This window comes from Onychostoma macrolepis, chromosome 13, assembly GCF_012432095.1.
Source record: "Onychostoma macrolepis isolate SWU-2019 chromosome 13, ASM1243209v1, whole genome shotgun sequence".
NCBI lineage: Eukaryota > Metazoa > Chordata > Actinopteri > Cypriniformes > Cyprinidae > Onychostoma > Onychostoma macrolepis.
Genome location: NC_081167.1, coordinates 6,361,648 through 6,381,417, shown reverse-complemented (window position 1 = coordinate 6,381,417; position 19,770 = coordinate 6,361,648). Strand labels below are relative to the sequence as shown.

General features: G+C 37.1%; 1 protein-coding gene across 1 annotated transcript in view; it reads right to left on the bottom strand.

The window, feature by feature from the left end:
• ppp2r5d (protein phosphatase 2, regulatory subunit B', delta) overlaps positions 1 to 19,770 on the bottom strand; it is a 48,977-nt gene that overhangs the window by 6,877 nt on the left and 22,330 nt on the right. The window contains exons 4-12 of the mRNA XM_058795696.1: positions 17,859 to 18,058; positions 9,645 to 9,755; positions 5,011 to 5,103; positions 3,538 to 3,668; positions 3,268 to 3,327; positions 3,044 to 3,152; positions 1,758 to 1,811; positions 1,427 to 1,597; positions 612 to 739 (exon numbers count right to left, since the gene is read on the bottom strand). Coding sequence (XP_058651679.1) covers positions 612 to 739; positions 1,427 to 1,597; positions 1,758 to 1,811; positions 3,044 to 3,152; positions 3,268 to 3,327; positions 3,538 to 3,668; positions 5,011 to 5,103; positions 9,645 to 9,755; positions 17,859 to 18,058 — 1,057 coding nt within the window. The remainder of the gene's footprint in view (positions 1 to 611; positions 740 to 1,426; positions 1,598 to 1,757; positions 1,812 to 3,043; positions 3,153 to 3,267; positions 3,328 to 3,537; positions 3,669 to 5,010; positions 5,104 to 9,644; positions 9,756 to 17,858; positions 18,059 to 19,770) is intronic.

The following is a 19,770-nucleotide window of genomic DNA, read 5'->3' as shown; positions in this document are numbered from 1 at the left end:
ATAACAAAACATACTTACAGTCGCTGATTCAGAAGCGCCAGATTGTCATAGCAAAGTCAGAATTTACCTTTTTTTTTTTTTTTTTAAATAAATAGCCTTTGTGCTCAGCCAGCCTTGTACTCTCCTAGGTTCACGAAACTGTCATCCATAAAATGCGTTGCACTAATTCGAACATTTGGGTTGTGCTGTTCTGTTGTAAACAAATCTTAACCAATGATTCCTAATTGCATCTATTTTCAGAAGGCCAAATAAAGTGCTTTTGCTTTTGCATAGAAACACACAGCATCTCCCTGACATGGCTGCATCAACACTACTGCGGTTACTGAAACCACATCATCTTTCTTTTCGTGCACATTTGGGCAGCATTATGCAAATATTTCCACATTGTGATGTAGACATGTGGGGGTGTGTTTGAATGAGGCGTTTTAGCCCGGTCTTTTTTAGAATCAGACTCTAAGTTTCGTAACTCTGCAGATCTTATACATGCACAAACAGCTACATAACACACTAAAGAAAAGGAAAACAAGAAATCGCATCATATGACCCCTTTAATGTAAAGTCAGGCTGTGAAAAATCCAGAAGTGAAGTTTGATTAACAAGTGTGGCTGTACTTGTTCCAGTGGCTCTTGGAGTTCTTGTAGAGAGCGGGAAACATGATGGGGAGGATCTTGGCGGCATTGTCACTGATCAGGCTCATGATGTACTCATTGTTCCAGTAATACAATGCTCTTTCAGCAACCTAGAACACATTATATACAGTTGATGTCAAAAGTTAGTATCATATATAGTCCAGATATTTAGATATTTAGGTAAAATAAGAAAAATGTACACATCTTCATTCTGTTAAAAAGTTTTTTTTTGTCCTCAGTGTGAAAAGATGGATCTCAAAATCATAGTCATTGCTGGACAGGGTTCAAATACACAAAAAAGCTCAAAAACCAAAGAATTTGTGGGACCTGAAGGATTTTTCTGAAGAACAGCAGGTAGTTTAACTGTTCAGGACAAACAAGGGACTCATGAACAACTATCACTAAACAAAAAAAAAAAAACAGCTGTGGATCATTCAGGTAAGAACACAGTATTAAGAATCAAGGGGATGTAATTTTTTGAACGGGGTCATTTTTATAAATTCAACTATTATTTTCTCTTGTGGACTTTATGTAAACATCTTTTATGTGAAATATCTTATTCAGGTCAGTACTAAATAAACAATAACATGCATTTCATATGATCCCTCTTATTTTGGTAAAATAATTACCATTTTGAAGATTCTGCAAGGTGTATGTGAACTTTTGACTTCAACTGTAGATCATTGTTACGAATGCATATGCTAGTATTAAAAAGCTTGTCTTTTAATCTGTCACCGCTAAGATAACAAATCTCTCAATGTTCAAGGAGTTTGAAAAGTACTATTGTGCTGTAATACCTGGAAGTGCGGACTTGATACACACTTGGCCAGCTGTCTAAAGAGAGGCTCCATGACTTTAACAAATTCTGAGGGCTCAATGACATCCAAGATTTCCTCCAGCTCATTCAGAAACATCACCTCCTTAGGACTGTGGGTCTTGGGCCAGAACTTTAGCAGGCCCATAATCACCTGATGCAGAAGGCGACAAAAAGCTGTGAGAAAGCCATCTTTGCTCTCTCAAGTTCACCATGAAAAGAGAATACAAACAGAAAAACTGGGAAAAAAAAAAAATGTTATTAATAGTGACAGGAAACAGCAAAGGTGCAGTTGCCAAGGCTGTAAATCTTACAGGTTCAGTGAGGCTGCTGTCCTTTTCCAAAAACTGCACCACACAGTAGGCCAGCTGAAAGCACAGGAAATTACTTTTTTCCAAAAAGACATTACAAAGAATACAATATGATGACTAACATTGAGCCACTGCTATTCTTCAGTCTATTAATACATAGTTCAAAACATCATAACCTATAAGACTTAATCATAAAGTACAGACTATGGATACAGAGGAAGGGGTGGGCGATATGCCAGCAAAAATGTATTTCTAATGCAGTTATGCAAACTTCATGGGCGTTTTGACCACTTTAAAATATCACTGTCAATGAGAAAATGTGAAAGAGCCTGTTAGAAAAAAAGTGGATCTTCGTGGTCTGAAACTGAGCCATAACTAAAACCCCCGTAACTAGTTACCACTGCTAATGCTGTTCTGTAATAATGTTCTGACACTTTAAAACAAAGAGAGAAATTATTACACATATTAAAGGAACACTCCACTTTTTTTGGAAATAGGCTCATTCTCATAGCCATGGTACGGCAGCAAAGTTCCTTGATTATTACGCCGGAATGAGAGTATAGTTCCTAGCCAAATCGGCCTAGAAAATCGCAACTTTTCATTTTCCGCCGGTCTTACTACACGATATAACTACAGAAGAGTCAAGTTTTAAATAGGACAAATATCGAAAATCTTTGGTCATTTTTGAACGCGATGCTACTGGTCTAATTGGATTCAATGATCTATGCTAAGCTATGCTAAAAGTGCTATCGCCAGACCAGACCCGGAGATCGGCTGAATGGATTCAAAAACGGTAAAACTCAACTTATTAACTCTGGGGGAGTTGGAGAATGAGCCTATTTCCAAAAAAAGTGGAGTGTTCCTTTAACTCAAATCAAATAAAATCTGGAATAACCATTCCAGAAGAGCCAAAAAATTTTTAGGTTCAAATGGGCAAAAATAAATAAATAAAAATATTCGCAAAAGTGCTCTTCAGCTGCAGTCATGCTAATATTCAGCATAATTGTGAGTTTGTATATTCTTCTCCCACAAAAACAGCCCCAAAAGAAGCTAAATAGACAAGCGGAACGATAATAACAGTAAAACGTCCCAGTGGTGTTATTCTCAATGATTAGCTCTTTTGGATCGCCACTCAGCCAATCACATTTCAGAACTAACTGTGGTTTAATGCAATTATTGAATGTTCTGAGAATACTGTGGCTTCCACAGCTCATAATCACCAACCCCTACAAAAAGCAATCATTTCTACATTAAAGTCCTCAACAAAAGAGTGTTCTCCTTAAGCGTACCTGTGGGTGATAGACGCTGAGAGACTTGACTTTGTGTAAAGGCAGTAGCACTCTGATGAGGAACATTTTGTGTTCCTCTTTCAGTGGCAGGGCAAAGCCATTAATTATGCTGTGGGAAGAACGAGAGACCAGTCATGTGACAAGACAGGTTCTTATAGTTCAGCAATAAGAGAAAGACCTCCTCTCAGGTTTGTCATGGCAACACTGATAGTGGTCACACTCACCTTCCTAAGATTTCTAAAAGCTCTGCAATCCCATTGTGATGCTCCGTCTCGTATATAAACCTACAGTGCGAGATCAAGGACATCGACTCAATGGATGAATTCTGGAGGAGCTACCCATCTCACCTTTTCTCACGAATGCCAAACTTGGCTGATTCAAAGACAGACTTGCTTCTAAGAGCTCACAGTTTCTGTCTACCATTACAGAGTTTATGAATGAGAACATTTTTAGAGCAAAAAGCAGAGGTGGATTAGTTTAGACGGAGCTCTTGCCTGTAGAATATATTGTTGATCTGCCGGCGAATGTAGGCTCTCAGCCCGAGGAACTTTCCGTAGATGCGATGCAGGATGGTTTTCAGGAAGTCCCGCTCTCGGGGGTCTTCACTGTCGAAAAGCTCCAGAAGCTGAAAAGGAATAAGATGACCTGAAGTCATTGGCATAATCATAAAATGTGTTTTGAAACCCAATCCCATTAGCTATGTTCACATGCATCCAAATGATTTGTTACTAATCTGATAGATGGCTCAATCAGACTGAAAGCCTTAATGTAAACATTTCAATTGATCTAACTGAGCTTGAGCTGAACAAAATTTGGTTGTGATTAAAAAGGGTGGTGGTGAACCGAAATAATCAGAAAACATTAAGCATGTAAACGCTTTCGGTTTCAAAAATAACTTGCCCACATGAGCAATGCCATGATGCATATTTTTTTAAGCAAGTTTTATGTCATAAGAGCATGTCTATGTTTACTGATGTCTCATGTCTTATGAACTGGTCAGTAGATGAGACTAAATATTTGCTAAACATTTGCTAAAAACCTCTTCTGACAAATGTCAGCTGTCGTTACAGGGCCTGGCCACTTCACACGTTTTCTTTTTTCGGATCAGACAGCTATCCGATCGTGAAAAGACCAGATGTTAATGTCCTCAGAAATGCTTTCTTTTTCAGAGGGAATTAGTTTGGCTCACTCCTATTGTGGTCTTTGATCTTGAGCTTAAAATGCAGCTCATATCTTTTGCTTTCATAGATGTAAACTCAGTTAAATTTGCATATAGTGCAAGAATTGAAGAACACATTTACATTAGTTTTGGAGGAGACGCATTTATGTGGCCAAATGTAAGTGGAAGCATTTTAACACATCAGATAGCTATCCGATCAGTAAAAACAGATCAAGTGACCAGGTGTAAACAGGCCTTTAGATGTGGCAAAAACAATAACTCCGGTGGCATTATCAAAGTGGCCTTCTTCGGTTCTGAACGCAGAGACTGAGTACTGAAGATTTCAGAATACGTTTAATGCATATGTAAACAAATGTGTGAATCGGATCGCAATGTTAAGGGCTCATTTACTGTTAATAGAAATTTCAGAATCTGAAACTGGATTGGATTCATTCCAAAACTAATTGCATGTAAACATACCTAGTGAGTTGTACTCTTAGAACGCTTCTAGAAAAATAAAGTTCTAGGTCCAGATTCCTGCTCTCTAGATATCAGTATCATGGGGAAAAAACTGATCCACCAATAATTCAAAGTGATGCTGGCATGGTGATTATACCCTTGCTTTAAACTTGACTTGGTATTCTACACAGGCAAGTGCTGATCTCTGCACTGCTACACGCTTGTAAAACCTGTAAGAGCAGCTGGCCTCTCTGACACTCACAGCAGAGGGAGTGTGTATCTTCCTCTGATAGTGTGCCGGTGAGGACAAACTGTGATGCAGCCATAGGTCAGAGGAAACGACACTCACCGACAGTACAAACTTTTGGTCGATGTATTTTTTGGCAATGTTGGGCTGGAAGTCAGGTGACTCCAGGAATCTTAAGAAGAATTCATACACCAGCTGAGGAAAGGAGAAAGAGGAGGTGAGAAGGAGAGACAGTAAAACTCAATACTAATACATGATTAATGTAACTGTCTGGTCCTCTTTGCCACCAAAACAATAAATGCTGTCAGTTCCTGAACAAATGGGCTTTTTAATCATTTGAGACAGACGCTTTGTTCTAAAACCTAGTGAACTGCTTCGCTGCAACCTCACTGGCAGGGAACCTCAGAAGTGACTGGACTGCAACGCTCCACATAAGCAGCAAAACTGTGACCTACACAAATAGCACCTTTTTTGACTATGACTTTTGCATAGTGCTAAAGCTAACAACAAATAAAGAAAAGTCAAATCTGAATTTGATTGAACTTTTTTTTCCTTTCCAAAATACATTCTTCAGTATTGAATAGGGATGTAACGATATCAAATTCTCGCGATACGATATTATTGCGATATAAAAAAAGAATTTGAAAAAAACATTTTGAACACTTTAAAGTTAAATTATTCTAATGCACTTTTGAGAGTTCCAAAAAAAAAAAAAAAAAAAAACTACACAAAATACCTACGTGTACTGCGTTAGGCTAAATGAGACTTGTCATAGCACTTGCATATCATTGCTCTTTTGTTGATTTTGATTGCCTCCATTGTCCTCATTTATAATTCGCTTTGGATAAAAGCGTCTGCTAAATGACTAAATGTAAATGCAATGTTCTTAACTAAGAAAACTTAAGTGAGAAAAAAGTCAGTGAATTGACTTGTACCTGAATTTAAAAGGGGATTCAACCCTCTTTTTATCTGTGATATACTGTCTCAGTCTAAATTACATTCACACTGCTGTTTCAGGAAGCCAAACAAATTAGAATAGAATATTATTAACAACAACAATGACAGTGATAGCCATATATTGTAAAACAATTGCACCGTAAAATAAATAAAAGGAATATTTCATAGGTATATTATTTCAAGTTGAGCATTATTGTCATTCCGCCTGTGGGGACATACAGTGGAACGAAATGTCATGCCTCACAGGACCACAGTGCTACATAAATACAGGCATAAAACAAAGAAGAAAACAGTATAAACCTATACACAACTAGCCTGCTGATAGATTTTTGACTCTAAATATACTATATACAAAAATGTTTACCTATACATAAGCTAAAAAATACAAACTATACGAATGCTTCAGATAAATACTGTACATGTGCAAAGAGAAACATTGTGAGTCGAGCAGCTGGCTGGGGAACAGTGCAGGATGATTTGTAGTGCATGAGCATGTAAACATTACTGAGTCTTTTGTGGGATTGTGTACACACAGCAGTGTGTGTGTGAAAAGTATCTAGTGCGCATAGAGGAGGAGAGTGTGTTACTACAGGTGGTTTGTACAGGCCCACTCGCCTGTGTGTAAAAAAAAAAAAAAAGTTTCATACGTTTTCTTTGATGTGGTAAGGTTGGGGGGTGAGATGGTCCATGTTTCAGGAGGTAGGGGGTTTGTATGGGGTTTTAGAGAGGGGCGGGGTGATTTGAGTTCAGGGCTCTCACAGCTTTGCTGGAGCATCGTGTAAGGAAAATGTCCAGGATGGAGGGGAGAGGGGCACCGATGATCTTTGCAGCTGTGTTCACTGTCCGCTGGAGGGTCTTGCGGTCTGCTGCAGAACAGTTTCCATACCAGACAGTGATGCAGCTGGTCAGCACACTCTCAATGGTTCCCCTGTAGAAAGTGGTGAGGATGGGTGGAGGGAGACTTGCTCTTTTCAGCCGGCGGAGAAAGTGTAGGCGCTGTTGTGCCTTCTTGGAGTGACATGGTGTTGGTGGTCCAGGTGAGATCCTCTGTGATGTGCACCCCCAGGAATTTAGTTCTGCTGACTCTCTCCACAGGCGAGCTGTCGATGGTCAGTGGGGGGTGATCAACGGAGTTTCTCCTGAAGTCCATCACAACCTCCTTTGTCTTCCCCACATTGAGGGACAGGTTGTTAGTGCCACAACATTCAGCCAGCTGTGCCACTTCCTCTCTGTAGTGCGTTTCATCGTTGTTGCTGATGAGACCTACCACTGTTGTGTCATCAGCGAACTTGATGATGTGGTTGGAGCTGGACTTGGCAGTGCAGTCGTGGGTCAGTAGCGTGAAGAGCAGTGGGCTGAGCACACAGCCTTGTGGGGCACCTGTGCTCAGTGTGGTTGGTAGTGCTCGAGGTGTTGTGGCCGACACGGACTGACTGAGGTCTTCCGGTTAGAAAGTCCAGGATCCAGTTACAGAGGGAATTGTTAAGGCCCAGCAGGTTTAGTTTATTTATGAGCTGTTGTGGGATTATTATGTTGAATGCTGAGCTGAAGTCAATGAACAGCATTCTAACATAGGAGTCTTTATTTTCTAGGTGGGTAAGAGCCAGGTGGAGGGTGGAGGAAATTGCATCGTCCGTAGAGCGGTTCGGACAGTATGCAAACTGGAGCGGATCGAGTGTGTTGGGGAGGCTGGTTTTGATGTTGTGCATGACTAACCTCTCAAAGCACTTCATCATGATTGGAGTCGATGCTATTTTTGCTTTACACTACAGTAGGGAAATTACAATACTTCTTTCCTAATTTCTTCATTTGAAAGATATATTTTGAATTTGGACAGCATTTAATCTGCTAGCTGTCAGCAATTCACACTGCACTTTTAAGCTTTTATTTTGACGGAAATGGCAGTAGAGTTTTCATTTAAGGAAAACTCCAGCTTCAGTGAAAACATGCTAACAAAAACGCGTCTCACTACAAATCTAGTGAAATGCTGTAATCATCTGCCGCAAAAATCATGTGTAACTGGTGGCTCTTGTGTTCCCAAACGCGTGCTAAACTCAGCACGTGCAATAAATGAGGTTCAGTGCATTCACTGCAAACAGATCCGTTCTGAGGCGCGGAAAACACCAGATCACGAGCTGATCGCATGAACGAAGTGCGCTTCGCTTTGAAACAGACTTGATGAAGGGATTAAGCCATATTGTGCTTTTGGTTCGAGTTCGTTTGACAGATACAGTGCAAAAGCATAAAAACCCAAAACACAACTTTAAAGACCTTTTATGTTAGAATAAGAAGTTTAGACATATTTTAAAAACTAGAGTTTTTGCCCGGAAGACCTATCGTTTCATATCATCATGTGACCACGATAATATCTCGACAGTTTTGCTATCACGATATTGATAATATCGTTACATCCCTAGTACTGAAAGATATTTTTTAATTCAATATTTGGATTTATTTCCCCTGAGCTCAGTGAGCATGTGATTCACCATAAAGGTCATATATGACGCTACCTTGAATTTGGCCTAAGGATGCAATGATACCATTTTTTCAGAACCGATCTGATCCCGAAAATTCTGAGTATCTGCCAATACCGATCCAATCCGATACCAGCATAGTTTTTCTTTTAAATCGATGTAGAATTTCTATACTACTTCTCTGTGTTGACCTGATCATCACTCTTTTGTGTGTTAAACACAATCTACTAGATATAGATAACTTCATTTTAATGAAAAATAACAAATGAAAAAATATATAATCATAATCTATGACAAAAATACTATTATAAACTAGGTTAGTGGATAATTCAGCAGCAAAAGTTACTCTAGAAAAATCATGGGTGCACAATAATTTTATAAAACCTAGTGAAACATTATTTACAAATAAAAGTGAATAAATGTAGGACTAAATCTGGTAAAATGGTACACATTGCTCTTTGTATTGTTGTAAAATACATTCATGAAAAAACAAGCAAATGCATTTATCTATAAATATATACTATACAATTAAAAGACATTTCTTTTAAATCTATAGCACAGTAATGAAGGCAGCAACATATGATAGACAGGACAGAACAAAAAAGACAAAGGTATTATAAAATGAAAGGCTCCAATGCGCTTATGCGCATCCCGTGCGAAGAATGAGGTATTAAATCTGTGTGTTAGTTTATTGATCCTTTTCTTTTAACAGTTTTAGACCTCAGTTACTGTGCGCTCTTGAAGAGAGTTTGACTGTAGTAACCGAACGTGACAAGCAGTTTGAACACTGAATGGAGGATGACAGACAGACGCAGCGGAGAGAAGAGTTTAACTGAACTTGAATTGAATGACTTAAATATTCATCTGCACCTCAGATTAAACTATGGAACAGCTTCAGAACACTTGAAATATAGTGCATGAAAACTTTATGGTGCTTTATAATGTTTTTGTGCCTTTCGTGGGGCTCAACAATAACACGGAATAGTATACGCACAATATCGGATTTGGATCAGTCTCGTCTGACCGATACCCGATCCGATACCGATACGGAGTATCGGATCGATGCATCCCTAATTTGGCCAAATTCAAAGTTTTACAACCTGTGCTGATGGAGGTTGTAGAACAAAGTGATATAGTTTTGTATCTTCATGGCTTCAAAACAGTTAAAACCTTGAATTTTCACAACATAATACAAACAGGCATATAAAAGGGAAAACGCCAAGAATGACCAGCAACATTCACTGAGGGTATACACTGAAGATTTTGATAAATATGACAGTGTTGATAATATAAAGCTGCACACACCTGCAGGTGAGGCCAAGCTGCCTCTAGAGTGGGTTCGTCCTCCTCTGGGTCAAACTCTGCTCCCGTGGGGTTGGAAGAGGGTGGCAGAGTCCTGAACAAGTTTACAGAAAACTGGAAAGAAATACACATTATCTGTCATTATGTGAACAGAGAAACTACCTATTCTAAGACTATATTAAATGTACTGTAATGTACCAATATACTGCAATATTTCTATAATATGCATTAGAGACCTTAGAGAAAAGAAAAAAAATTACAGGTATACAAACTAAACACAGTAGAGTTCTCACAATACCTTTTTTTGTATCACAACACCAAGTAATATTAGGACCAAGTGAGTAGTAGTAGTATTGTGTGGATCTGTCTTTTACAGAGGCTTTTCTGTTGTATTTATAATTTCAAGTTGACAAAATTATTATTGCTACTATATTGTTACCCAAATTAAAATATTTTTTAACAGATTTTAATTGCTTCACTTTCCCACAGAAAAATGAAGACAGTAGAGCCAAAATGTTTACTTTAAAATTGTGTTTTCAATAAGCATTTCAAATCACAAACCTCTCTAAAATCCACCAAACTTATCATGAGAGGCACTTGTGCTGTTGCTTTTTTAATTCACATGCACTATTTTGAAGGGTTGGCTTATGTAGAGATGTGTCAGATGTACTTCTTTTGCCATCAAATGTCTTTTTTTCTTTATAGGATGTGCATTTCTTTTTAATGCACTCTGTGTTAAGTTCTATGTGAACGACACCAGAAATAAAATCTGCCAATGCTAAATCTGAACCATAAGCAGGAGAATATACTAGTGTGCATCACGGTACTACCGTTTGGACAACATTGTGGTACTGCCAGTATTTTGAGGCCTGCTACACTACTGTAAAATCGATACATAATGCAACCCTACCATCGTCTTATTGGACAACATGTTTAATACATTGTTACATTTACATCCAATCAGAGTTTAGAGTCAGAAGTAGTTCAAACTATACATTTAATAAGAATGGATTTGTTATTTTTTAAATATACATCTCTGGAAACATTTGTGACCTTCTCTTTAATGTTTGCACACTGAAAATTCCGCTCTAAAAACCTCACTTCACGCAGTTATGAACAAACTCCACGAAAATACAACACTGAAATGTCATCCTCCTTTAGCTCTCATTATGAATCCAAAGCATTAAATATGCATGACCTAAAACATCAACTCCCTCTGAAGTGACAAGTGGTAAGATACTGCTTATTACTCGTGTCCCAAAATGGCTGAGAGGAAGGACAAGAGTGTTACTACTGCAGAGGGGCGGTACTGCTCTCTCTGTCAAGATGACGCAATGTTTCGACCACAGCCTCAGACTAGAGTCGACTCAGACCTCCAGACAGGAGAGGGAGGGGCGAGACATTCTCTCTAACACCTCACATTGAGACAGGAGAGCGGGACATGAGAGTCTAATGAGTGCATGAGAGTGAGGGGACAATGTGTATCTGAAAGCAAGAGACTTATGATAGCGATTGTCTTGCAATACAGTTGCAAGATTTATGATTGGGAATAGGGCTAGCATTTATTAAATGTTCACAATATAAACCAAGTAATTTTATATCACAATGGGTCTCATTCACTAAGCATACGTATGCACAAATTTGTGAGATTAAGAAAAAAAATTTAGATTCACCAAAATTTTCATAAAATTTATTCTAAATTTACAAAAATTATAGGAACAACTAAAACCACACGTATGCATGGCCTTATAATTGTGTTAAAAAGTTAGTTCATCCTAATTCGACTATAATTATGCTGAAGTATTTAAAGCTGGCTAATGAAATATCTGTAATCTGGGTCTGTATAAAAGGTGTTCATTGTGAGAACTGGTGAGAATGAGTACGGAAGCTTGTTTCCTCCACAGAATAAAACATTTTAAAAAGATAATTGAAACTTTTTATCTCACAATCTTTTTATCTCACATCTATCTATCAGAGGACATCATTGACAGAATTGTTTTCGTAGTGATGGAAAATCTGAAGGCCGTCCATCACTTTGACAGATTACACTGAGGGTGATCTATTGTAATTTCTAACTTTAATTCCCACCCCTGTCCAGTTGGTGACGAATGTGCTCCAGTGTGGCAGCAGAGCGCGGGATCTTCAGCCCCGTAACAAAAATAAAACTGTCCCGAGTCATTTTCTATGCATTTGATTACGCACAGGCGAGTACACACTAGTAAAGCGAAAGAGATGAGCATTTCATGTGCGCTGCCGCTTCGCTTGATCTCAGGTGTCTACAGCGATCTATCGCACCACATTAGAGAGCGCCGAAACAGTATTTATTGCTTGAATTTCCTAATAAAATGGACAGAATTTGAAATATGAAACTGTTTCATATCAAAATTAACAAAGCACAAAGCTTAGCCCATTGCGATTTATTGGATGGGAGGCGCACCATATGTTCATTCATCAACTGAAAACAGAATTGATTGGGATTTAAGATATCGGTTCATAAAAAAAGAGAATCTATTAAAAATCAAGAAATCGATTTGTTTTTTACCCAGCCCTAGCATGTTTTGTTGTTTTTAGTGTCCTCCCCGTCGCTGCGGGTTGTGTGAACATGAAAAGTGATGCACGGTCTCCAGAGGTGGGTAGAGTACCCAAAAACTGTACTCAAGTAAAAGTACTTATAGAAATATTTACTCAAGTAAAAGTAATAGTCTGAATAGTTACTTGAGTAAGAGTAAAAAAGTATCAGATAAAAAAAAAAAATACTCAAGTAGTTAGTTACTTTGGATCATATACTGTATAGTCTATTTTTGTTTAGATATATAGATACATTTTATGTAATGTGTGTGTGTGTGTGTGTGTGTGTGTGTGTGTATGTATGTATGTATACACACACACACACACACACACACGCAGCCGTTCAAAAGATTTGTAATGTTTTTTAATGTAATTTATTTCAGTGACGCAAATCAGAATTATCATTAGCCTTTACGCCAGTGTCACATAATCCTTCAGAAATCATAATATGTTGATTTATTATCAATGCGTTTTTAGCTTTTTATTCAAATCAAAGAATCCTGAGCAAAATGTCACGGGTTCCAAAAAATATTAAGCAGCAAAACTGTTTCCAACACTGGAGCACAAATGAATCATTCGCGAATGGGCATCGCTCATTGCCCAGAGAAAAGTAGACGGCGTGTTTGGAATAAGTTGAAGCATTTTTAACTTGTATTGCATTAAGATAAAGTAATGAGAGGAGCGTCACCCATAGTAACGAAGTAAAAGTACCATTTTTTCACTAAAAATGTACTTGAGTAAATATACTCAAAGTATTAGTTAACCAAAAAATGTACTCAAGTAAATGTAACGAAGTAAATGTAACACGTTACTACCCACCTCTGACAGTCTCTGTTCATCTGTTCTCACCATAAATAAATAAATTTATAAGCTTATATGTCAAGATAAGGTTCCTGATGAGTTAAAACAAGCAAGAGTTATTCCCCTTTTTAAAAAAGGTAGTATGTTTGAGTGTAATAATTATAGGCCGGTGTCAATTCTGAGTGCTTTATCAAAAGTGATGGAAAAGATTATTTTTGAGCAGATTGAAGACACTCTTCTTAAACATAATATATTGTATGAGTTTCAATCTGGTTTTAGGAGGAAACACTCCACTGAGACAACTATTTTATATTTAATGGATTATATAAGGAAAGAAATGGATAAAGGGAAGTTAAGTGGGATGGTACTGTTAGATCTGCAAAAAGCGTTTGATACAGTTGATCAAAGTATTCTGCTTTTAAAAGTTAAAGCGATGGGTTTTAGTAATATGGCCTGTAAATGAATTAAGTCTTACCTTGAAAATAGGTGTCAAATAGTAGATTTAAATGGGGTGTTTTCAGATTGTTTGACTATTTCATAGGGGTTCCGCAAGGGAGTGTATTAGGTCCTTTACTTTTTTTATTATATATTAACAATTTAAAAATGGCCTGTTCAAATAAGCTTTTATTATATGCAGATGATGCAGCAATAATTGTGCCACTGATGCATTTGCGAGATGAACATTATAGGACACTTAGTCGAAAAAAGGGTCACTTTTTTAAAACTAGTGATGGTGTTTAAGATATTAAAGAAATTGGTTCCAATGTATCTGTTAGAATATTATGTATTTGTAAGAGAGGTTCACTGTCATTCTACAAGGGCGAGTAGTAATGATGTATATCCTTGTAGGTTTAAGAGTGAAATGGGAAAAAAATATTTTTTTATATACTAGCTCGGTTGCTTGGAATAAATTACCTGGGTGTATCCAAGAGATACAAATTGATAGTATTTTTAGAAGGGAAGTTAAAAAATGGTTGATTATGTTTTGAAGTTTGTGTGGTGAGTTTCTGAACTTGATGTGGATTGCACTCCATTTATGATTTGTTCGTCCATTTTTTAAAATACCGAGGACCACAATGGAAATAAGCCGAAGGCTTTTTTGTGTATTTTATCCTCAACAGTTTTGAAATGTGTATGAATTAGTCTTTATTGGACTTTTTTTTGTATTATGTTTCAAATTTTGTCAAATAAAACAAACAAAATATGCTCGACCTGCAGGTTTATTATTAAAAATGAAAATGCAACAAAAATAAAAGCAATTAAATGTGTTATTATAATTAAAATATGAAATATAAAATGACGGTTAATAATAGATTATGCCGGAATTTTTACGACCCTGTCCGTCAAAATGATGGACAATATTAAAATCTAACACAACCTCTGATTTATTATATTTATATAGGGATGATTTTTGGTGTGGCGGCCCATGTAAGAAGGAAAATCTGACCACGCCCCCAGCACTTATTAAAAATATATATTTTAGCACATTAAAAGATATATCTTATAATGTAAGAATACATACTATTGTCCTGTAAAAATAAAAAGCAGCACTTAATAATCATGATAACAATATAATATAATATATTATAGTAAAGTATATAGAATTGTTATTATTATTAAAGTACCTGGAAAAAGTTTGGAAACAGTACAATTAATGATTCTGAAATAAATAAAGATATTGCTAAATAAATAATAAATAAATAAAGATGCTCATCAAGGCTGAATTTGATTAAAGTAAAAAAATAAAAATAAAGCAATATTGTGAAATATAATTACAAATTTCAAAAAAAGTTTTCAATTTTAATATTATCAAATGTAATGTTATTCCTGTGATCTAAAGCAGAATTTTCTTCATCATTACTGCAGTTTTCAGTGTCGCATGATCTTTTAGAAACCATTACAATTTATTACAATTTGTGTGGAAATGGTGATGCACTTTATTTTTCAGGATTTTTTGATAAATATAAAAGTTTAATGAACAGCATTTATTTGCATTTATCAAATACATTAATTAAATTTGTTAATGCATTTATTAAATAGAAATCCATTTAAATGTCTTCACTCACTTTATCACTTTCATGCATGAATAAAATGATTAATTTCCCTCTCTTTTTTAAATCTTATACAAATGTTTGAGTGGTACCATTGTTTCCACAAAAATATTAAGCAGCAAAACTGTTTTTAACATTGATAATAATGAGAAATGTTTCTTGAGCAGCAAACCAGCATATTAGAATGATTTCTGAAGGATTGTGTGACACTGACACTTCTCTTTGTAAACAACAACAGATTTATAAACGTTTCTAATGATGAATGTTGCGTTCCTAAATGCAAATTAAAGGGGCTCAAACCAATCGCAGTGCAGCTAGCATTAACAGTGAATCGAAACTAAAAACAGTACTGCAACAGCAGCAGGGCTCGCAAAATCGCTAGCCCGACGTCCCGGGGCTATTGTGTTTTCCAGTCAGGCTACCAAAATGTATCACTGCCTGCCCGACAGGCTCCTTAAATACAGATCTCCCGCGGGTCCTTAAAAACTCTGAAAGTGAGTTGTATCAAACTTAAGACCATAAAAAGTTTTAAATACGTTAAATGGTATAAGAAATGTCTTAATTATAATTTCAAGAGGTTTTACAGTTGGGGACGGAAAGACAAGAGTCGCGCGATATGGCAGGATTAAACTTCAAAAGGTAATGATGTCATTGAATAAATATGAGCGCTGCACGTTTCAAGTCAAAACGCGGCGCGGATGTCTTTATGTGAATGTCTCTGAAGGGAACCGACTGTCCTCAGAAACGTGTCGCTGGCATTTTAATTTCACCTATAATTCCTGATAAAGCAGCGTTTATGAGCGCAAAGCTGCTTGCGTTACCGGGGAAACCGCAATATCTCAGCGCTCCTAAAGCGCCACCTCGTGGCAGAGAATGAATTTGCATGTCCAAATAGCCTTTCTTACTGTTTATGCTCAGATCAATGCAAATATCAACTCATGTTTTTACGCAGCAAACACATGGTTGTAAATGAGAAAGAAGTTAATGTGCCTTCTAAAAATCTAAACAATTAAGACAGTAATATTTATACGTTTTAAATGAACAATTTATATGCTTGATTTATCCCTTTTCATAAAAATGGTCAATAGCCTGAAACACTGTTGTATAAGATTTTTGTTTTTGTGAAAACCTGTATCTGAACAGTAAATCATGTAATTTTATGGCTCAATACTGTATGTTACCATAGACATTGTCCAACCCCGCTCATTCTGTTCATTTTACTTGTGCAGCTCTTAAAAAGGGTCATAAATTTCCTTAAATTTATTTTTAAAAATTCTGTGGATACCCTGTAAATAGTGAAATAAAATTCCTTCCTTCATATTTGTTGATATTTGTGTATTGAAAATATTTTTGATTGACATTTAAACTCCTATCTGATTTTCAATATTTAAAAAAATAAATAAAAAAAAGGTAATTTTTTAATTTGGTCTAGTTAAATTAATTTTCGGGCTACCAAAATCCGAAGAGTACCTGCCCGAAGGGCTACCAGGGATTTTTAAATTTTGCGAGCCCTGAGCAGACATGTAGCGCGTCAGACTACAGCCTGTTATATAATTACATCACAACCATTGGGAGTTTTATGACAGCACTAAGCAATCTCAAATTCTCACCGCCATTCATAGAAAGTTACCAGGTCGAGTACCACGTTTCAGCGCTGATTCTGCTCACATTTGGCGCTTTGAATCATTTGAATGCTTTTAACTGTCCTGCAGATGGCGCTGTGAGCTCGTGCAGCGCTCTCAGGACCATTCCGTCCATGATGTTTAAGAAAACAATCTTTTAATTTAGATAATAGCTCAAGGCCATTTGCGCGATTTCAATCATCATGCAGTAACCAATATACACACACTCACTCATATATTAAATGGCTGCAAAATATAATTGAGTTTTTTGTTTTGGCTACATCACTGAGCCCTATTTGGGACCCAGCAGATCTCCTCTTCGAATTATGAACAGCTGAAAGGAAACGCAGGTTTCTAGACCTTGATTTATGACAGCTAATTACCCACAATTCCCTGGTGTACATTTACACGAGCAGATTTTATCCTGGGTCCGGCTAGAAATCACCTCTGCAACTGTCAGGCAAAAGCTATTACTGTCAATTGGTCGCAGAGGATATATCATAGGCAGAGGTGTGTACTCGCCACATGTTTTGTCCTATTAACTCCTGACAAGATGAGAATCAGCTAACCAACGTGAGTCAAATGGAAAGAAATAGTGGAAGCTAATATTTGACATACATGTGTACTGTTTACAGACCTACAACTGCTCAAAAGATGTGCGTGCGGTACAGGAACCAAATGGACTCTGTCAGGTACTCAAATTTACTTCTTGTGATTAAATCCACAGGTGTCAAATTAAGAATTATGAAATGTTTACAAAGAATTTCTTTTCATAGGTTTAATGTATACTATATCCCTGAACCCTTCATGCCACTTGTCACTTCGAATGAGTTCTTGTGACTCACGTAAAAGGTGAGTCACACGATGCAGTGCAGCTGAGGCATCACCTAGTGTGTTCACAATTGAGGGATCTCAAGATGGTACGAGAGGATTAATGTTGCCATGGAAACTGAATTAAAGGGGCAATTTTCCATAAAAAAGAAGAAGAAAAAAAAAAAGGACTACTACATTTCAGAAAACTGCCGAGTGATTTTTGAAATGCGGTATTTTATTTAGAATCAGGGTTGACCACTGAATAGCGATAGGGTGGTGTGAACTAAGCCACACACTGCTTATATGCACGAGCACCATGTATGAAAAGCAATGAGGATGTGTCAATGTTTGTGCCCCCTCACCATGATGACAGCTTCAGGGTAGATGGACTCTGTGACCACGTCGCGGTTGTGTGTGATGTACTCCACCATTTCATTGAGGCCAGCTCGCTTCACCTCTTTGTACTTGAGATCACTTAGTGGATCAGTCACAAAGTCAAAAAGCACGCAGCACTGCCGCAGTTTCTGGACAAACAGTTCTTCTCGATCCATGGGTGGGGCATCTAGAATGGGAGACACAATAAACAAAACAGCCTGAGTGACACCTGTCAGGCAGGAGATGGGCGGCAGGCAAAACAGTCAATCAAACTGACCTGCAAAACTCCCAGGAAAGATTTCCAGAGCTCTTACGGTGCCATTTCACACCAATGCATTGTTTAAACAGAGCTTCTGTTTAGGAGGCTCTTTGGTCCACCAGTTTCATTTACACCTTCCTCTCACCTTGACCGTGAAACTCATATGTCTGTCTGTGTGTTGTGAACTGTGTGTCCCTGCATGAGCTTGTGGAAAATAGCACTGTTCTGCCAAGGCAACACACTGCTGCAATTATAAACAGGCCATAATAGCTGGACTGGAATCAGGTGACCAAGTGCTAGAGATAGCCTACTGAATATTCATGATATAATCAATGCTTTTGCTGACCATTTAAAAGTTTTGGATTGGTAAGTTTTTTGTTGTTGTTTCTGAGTAGATATTTCTTTCAGAAACATAAAAAAAACAAAAAAACTTGCCAACTTACACACTCAGGTCTTCAGTGTCACATGATCCTTCAGAAATCATTCAAATATGCAGAATTGCTGCTCAAGAAACATTATCAATGTTAAAATCAGCCGTGCTGCTCAATATTTTGGTTAAAACTGTTTTTTTTGCAACTATTGATACATTTAATGTGTCCTTGCTGAAAAGTATCAATTATAGGAACCTTGTGAATATTAATTTCCAGTGTTTCCCCTGCCATTATATTAGGGGGGCGCCCCGCCCCACCCCCCTTTGAAGGTCAATTTATTTTCTACATAGCGCCAGATCACAACAGAAGTCATTTAAGTTTCCTATAAAGCAGGTCTATACCTCCTTGTTTTATTAAACAAACTAAATAGTTCGGCCCCGATGCGAGCACACACACACACACACACACACAGGGCCCTATGGTTTCAGCGATACGGAAAACGCAGACGGAATTGCGGAATCCAGTCATAAAAACAGAATTTACTATATAAGGCGGAATGTCATGGAATTTGTCCGGAAAACTTTAAATGAATTAATCAAAAGCAGGCGATTACACATAAATATAGACTAGTATCTGTAAGTATTAATCCACAAAAAGACTATTTAAACATGAATCCTATCCTGCATGTTCTGCATGTCTGTGTTGGAGCAGACGCGTGGTTTTGTTTACTATACTGAAGCGCATGTGACGCTTGCAGAGATATTAGCGCCTGTCGTCTCTCTAAATGAGGACATTAATACATGAACATCTCCAAAACTGCTCTGAGAGTCACTTCCTGAGCATTTTACCATTTCATTTAAGTAAAACTAGCCTCATATCTCACAGAAATGTAAAGGTATTCACGGCAACCCATCAAAATAAAAGTTTGGATTAACTTGAAGACACTGTGCCAGAGATATTGTTCAACAGAATGTACATAATTATTAACTTTATTAAAACTTTAATTTTAAGGAATAATCACACAACATTTCTTCCATGTTTTATTGTTAACAGTAAATCCCCTTTGTTTGCCAAAAAATAAAGTTTAATTTTAAATAATTAAAAGATAAATTAAATTAATGTATTAGGCTATGCCTGCATTTGATAACCAGAAAAATTTAAATGCACAACACAGAATTTCTGAGGGGGGAAAAAAACATTTCATAAGGCTATTTTAATATTTTATTTTAAATAAATTAAGTTGTTTTTATGCATTCAAATGATTAGACA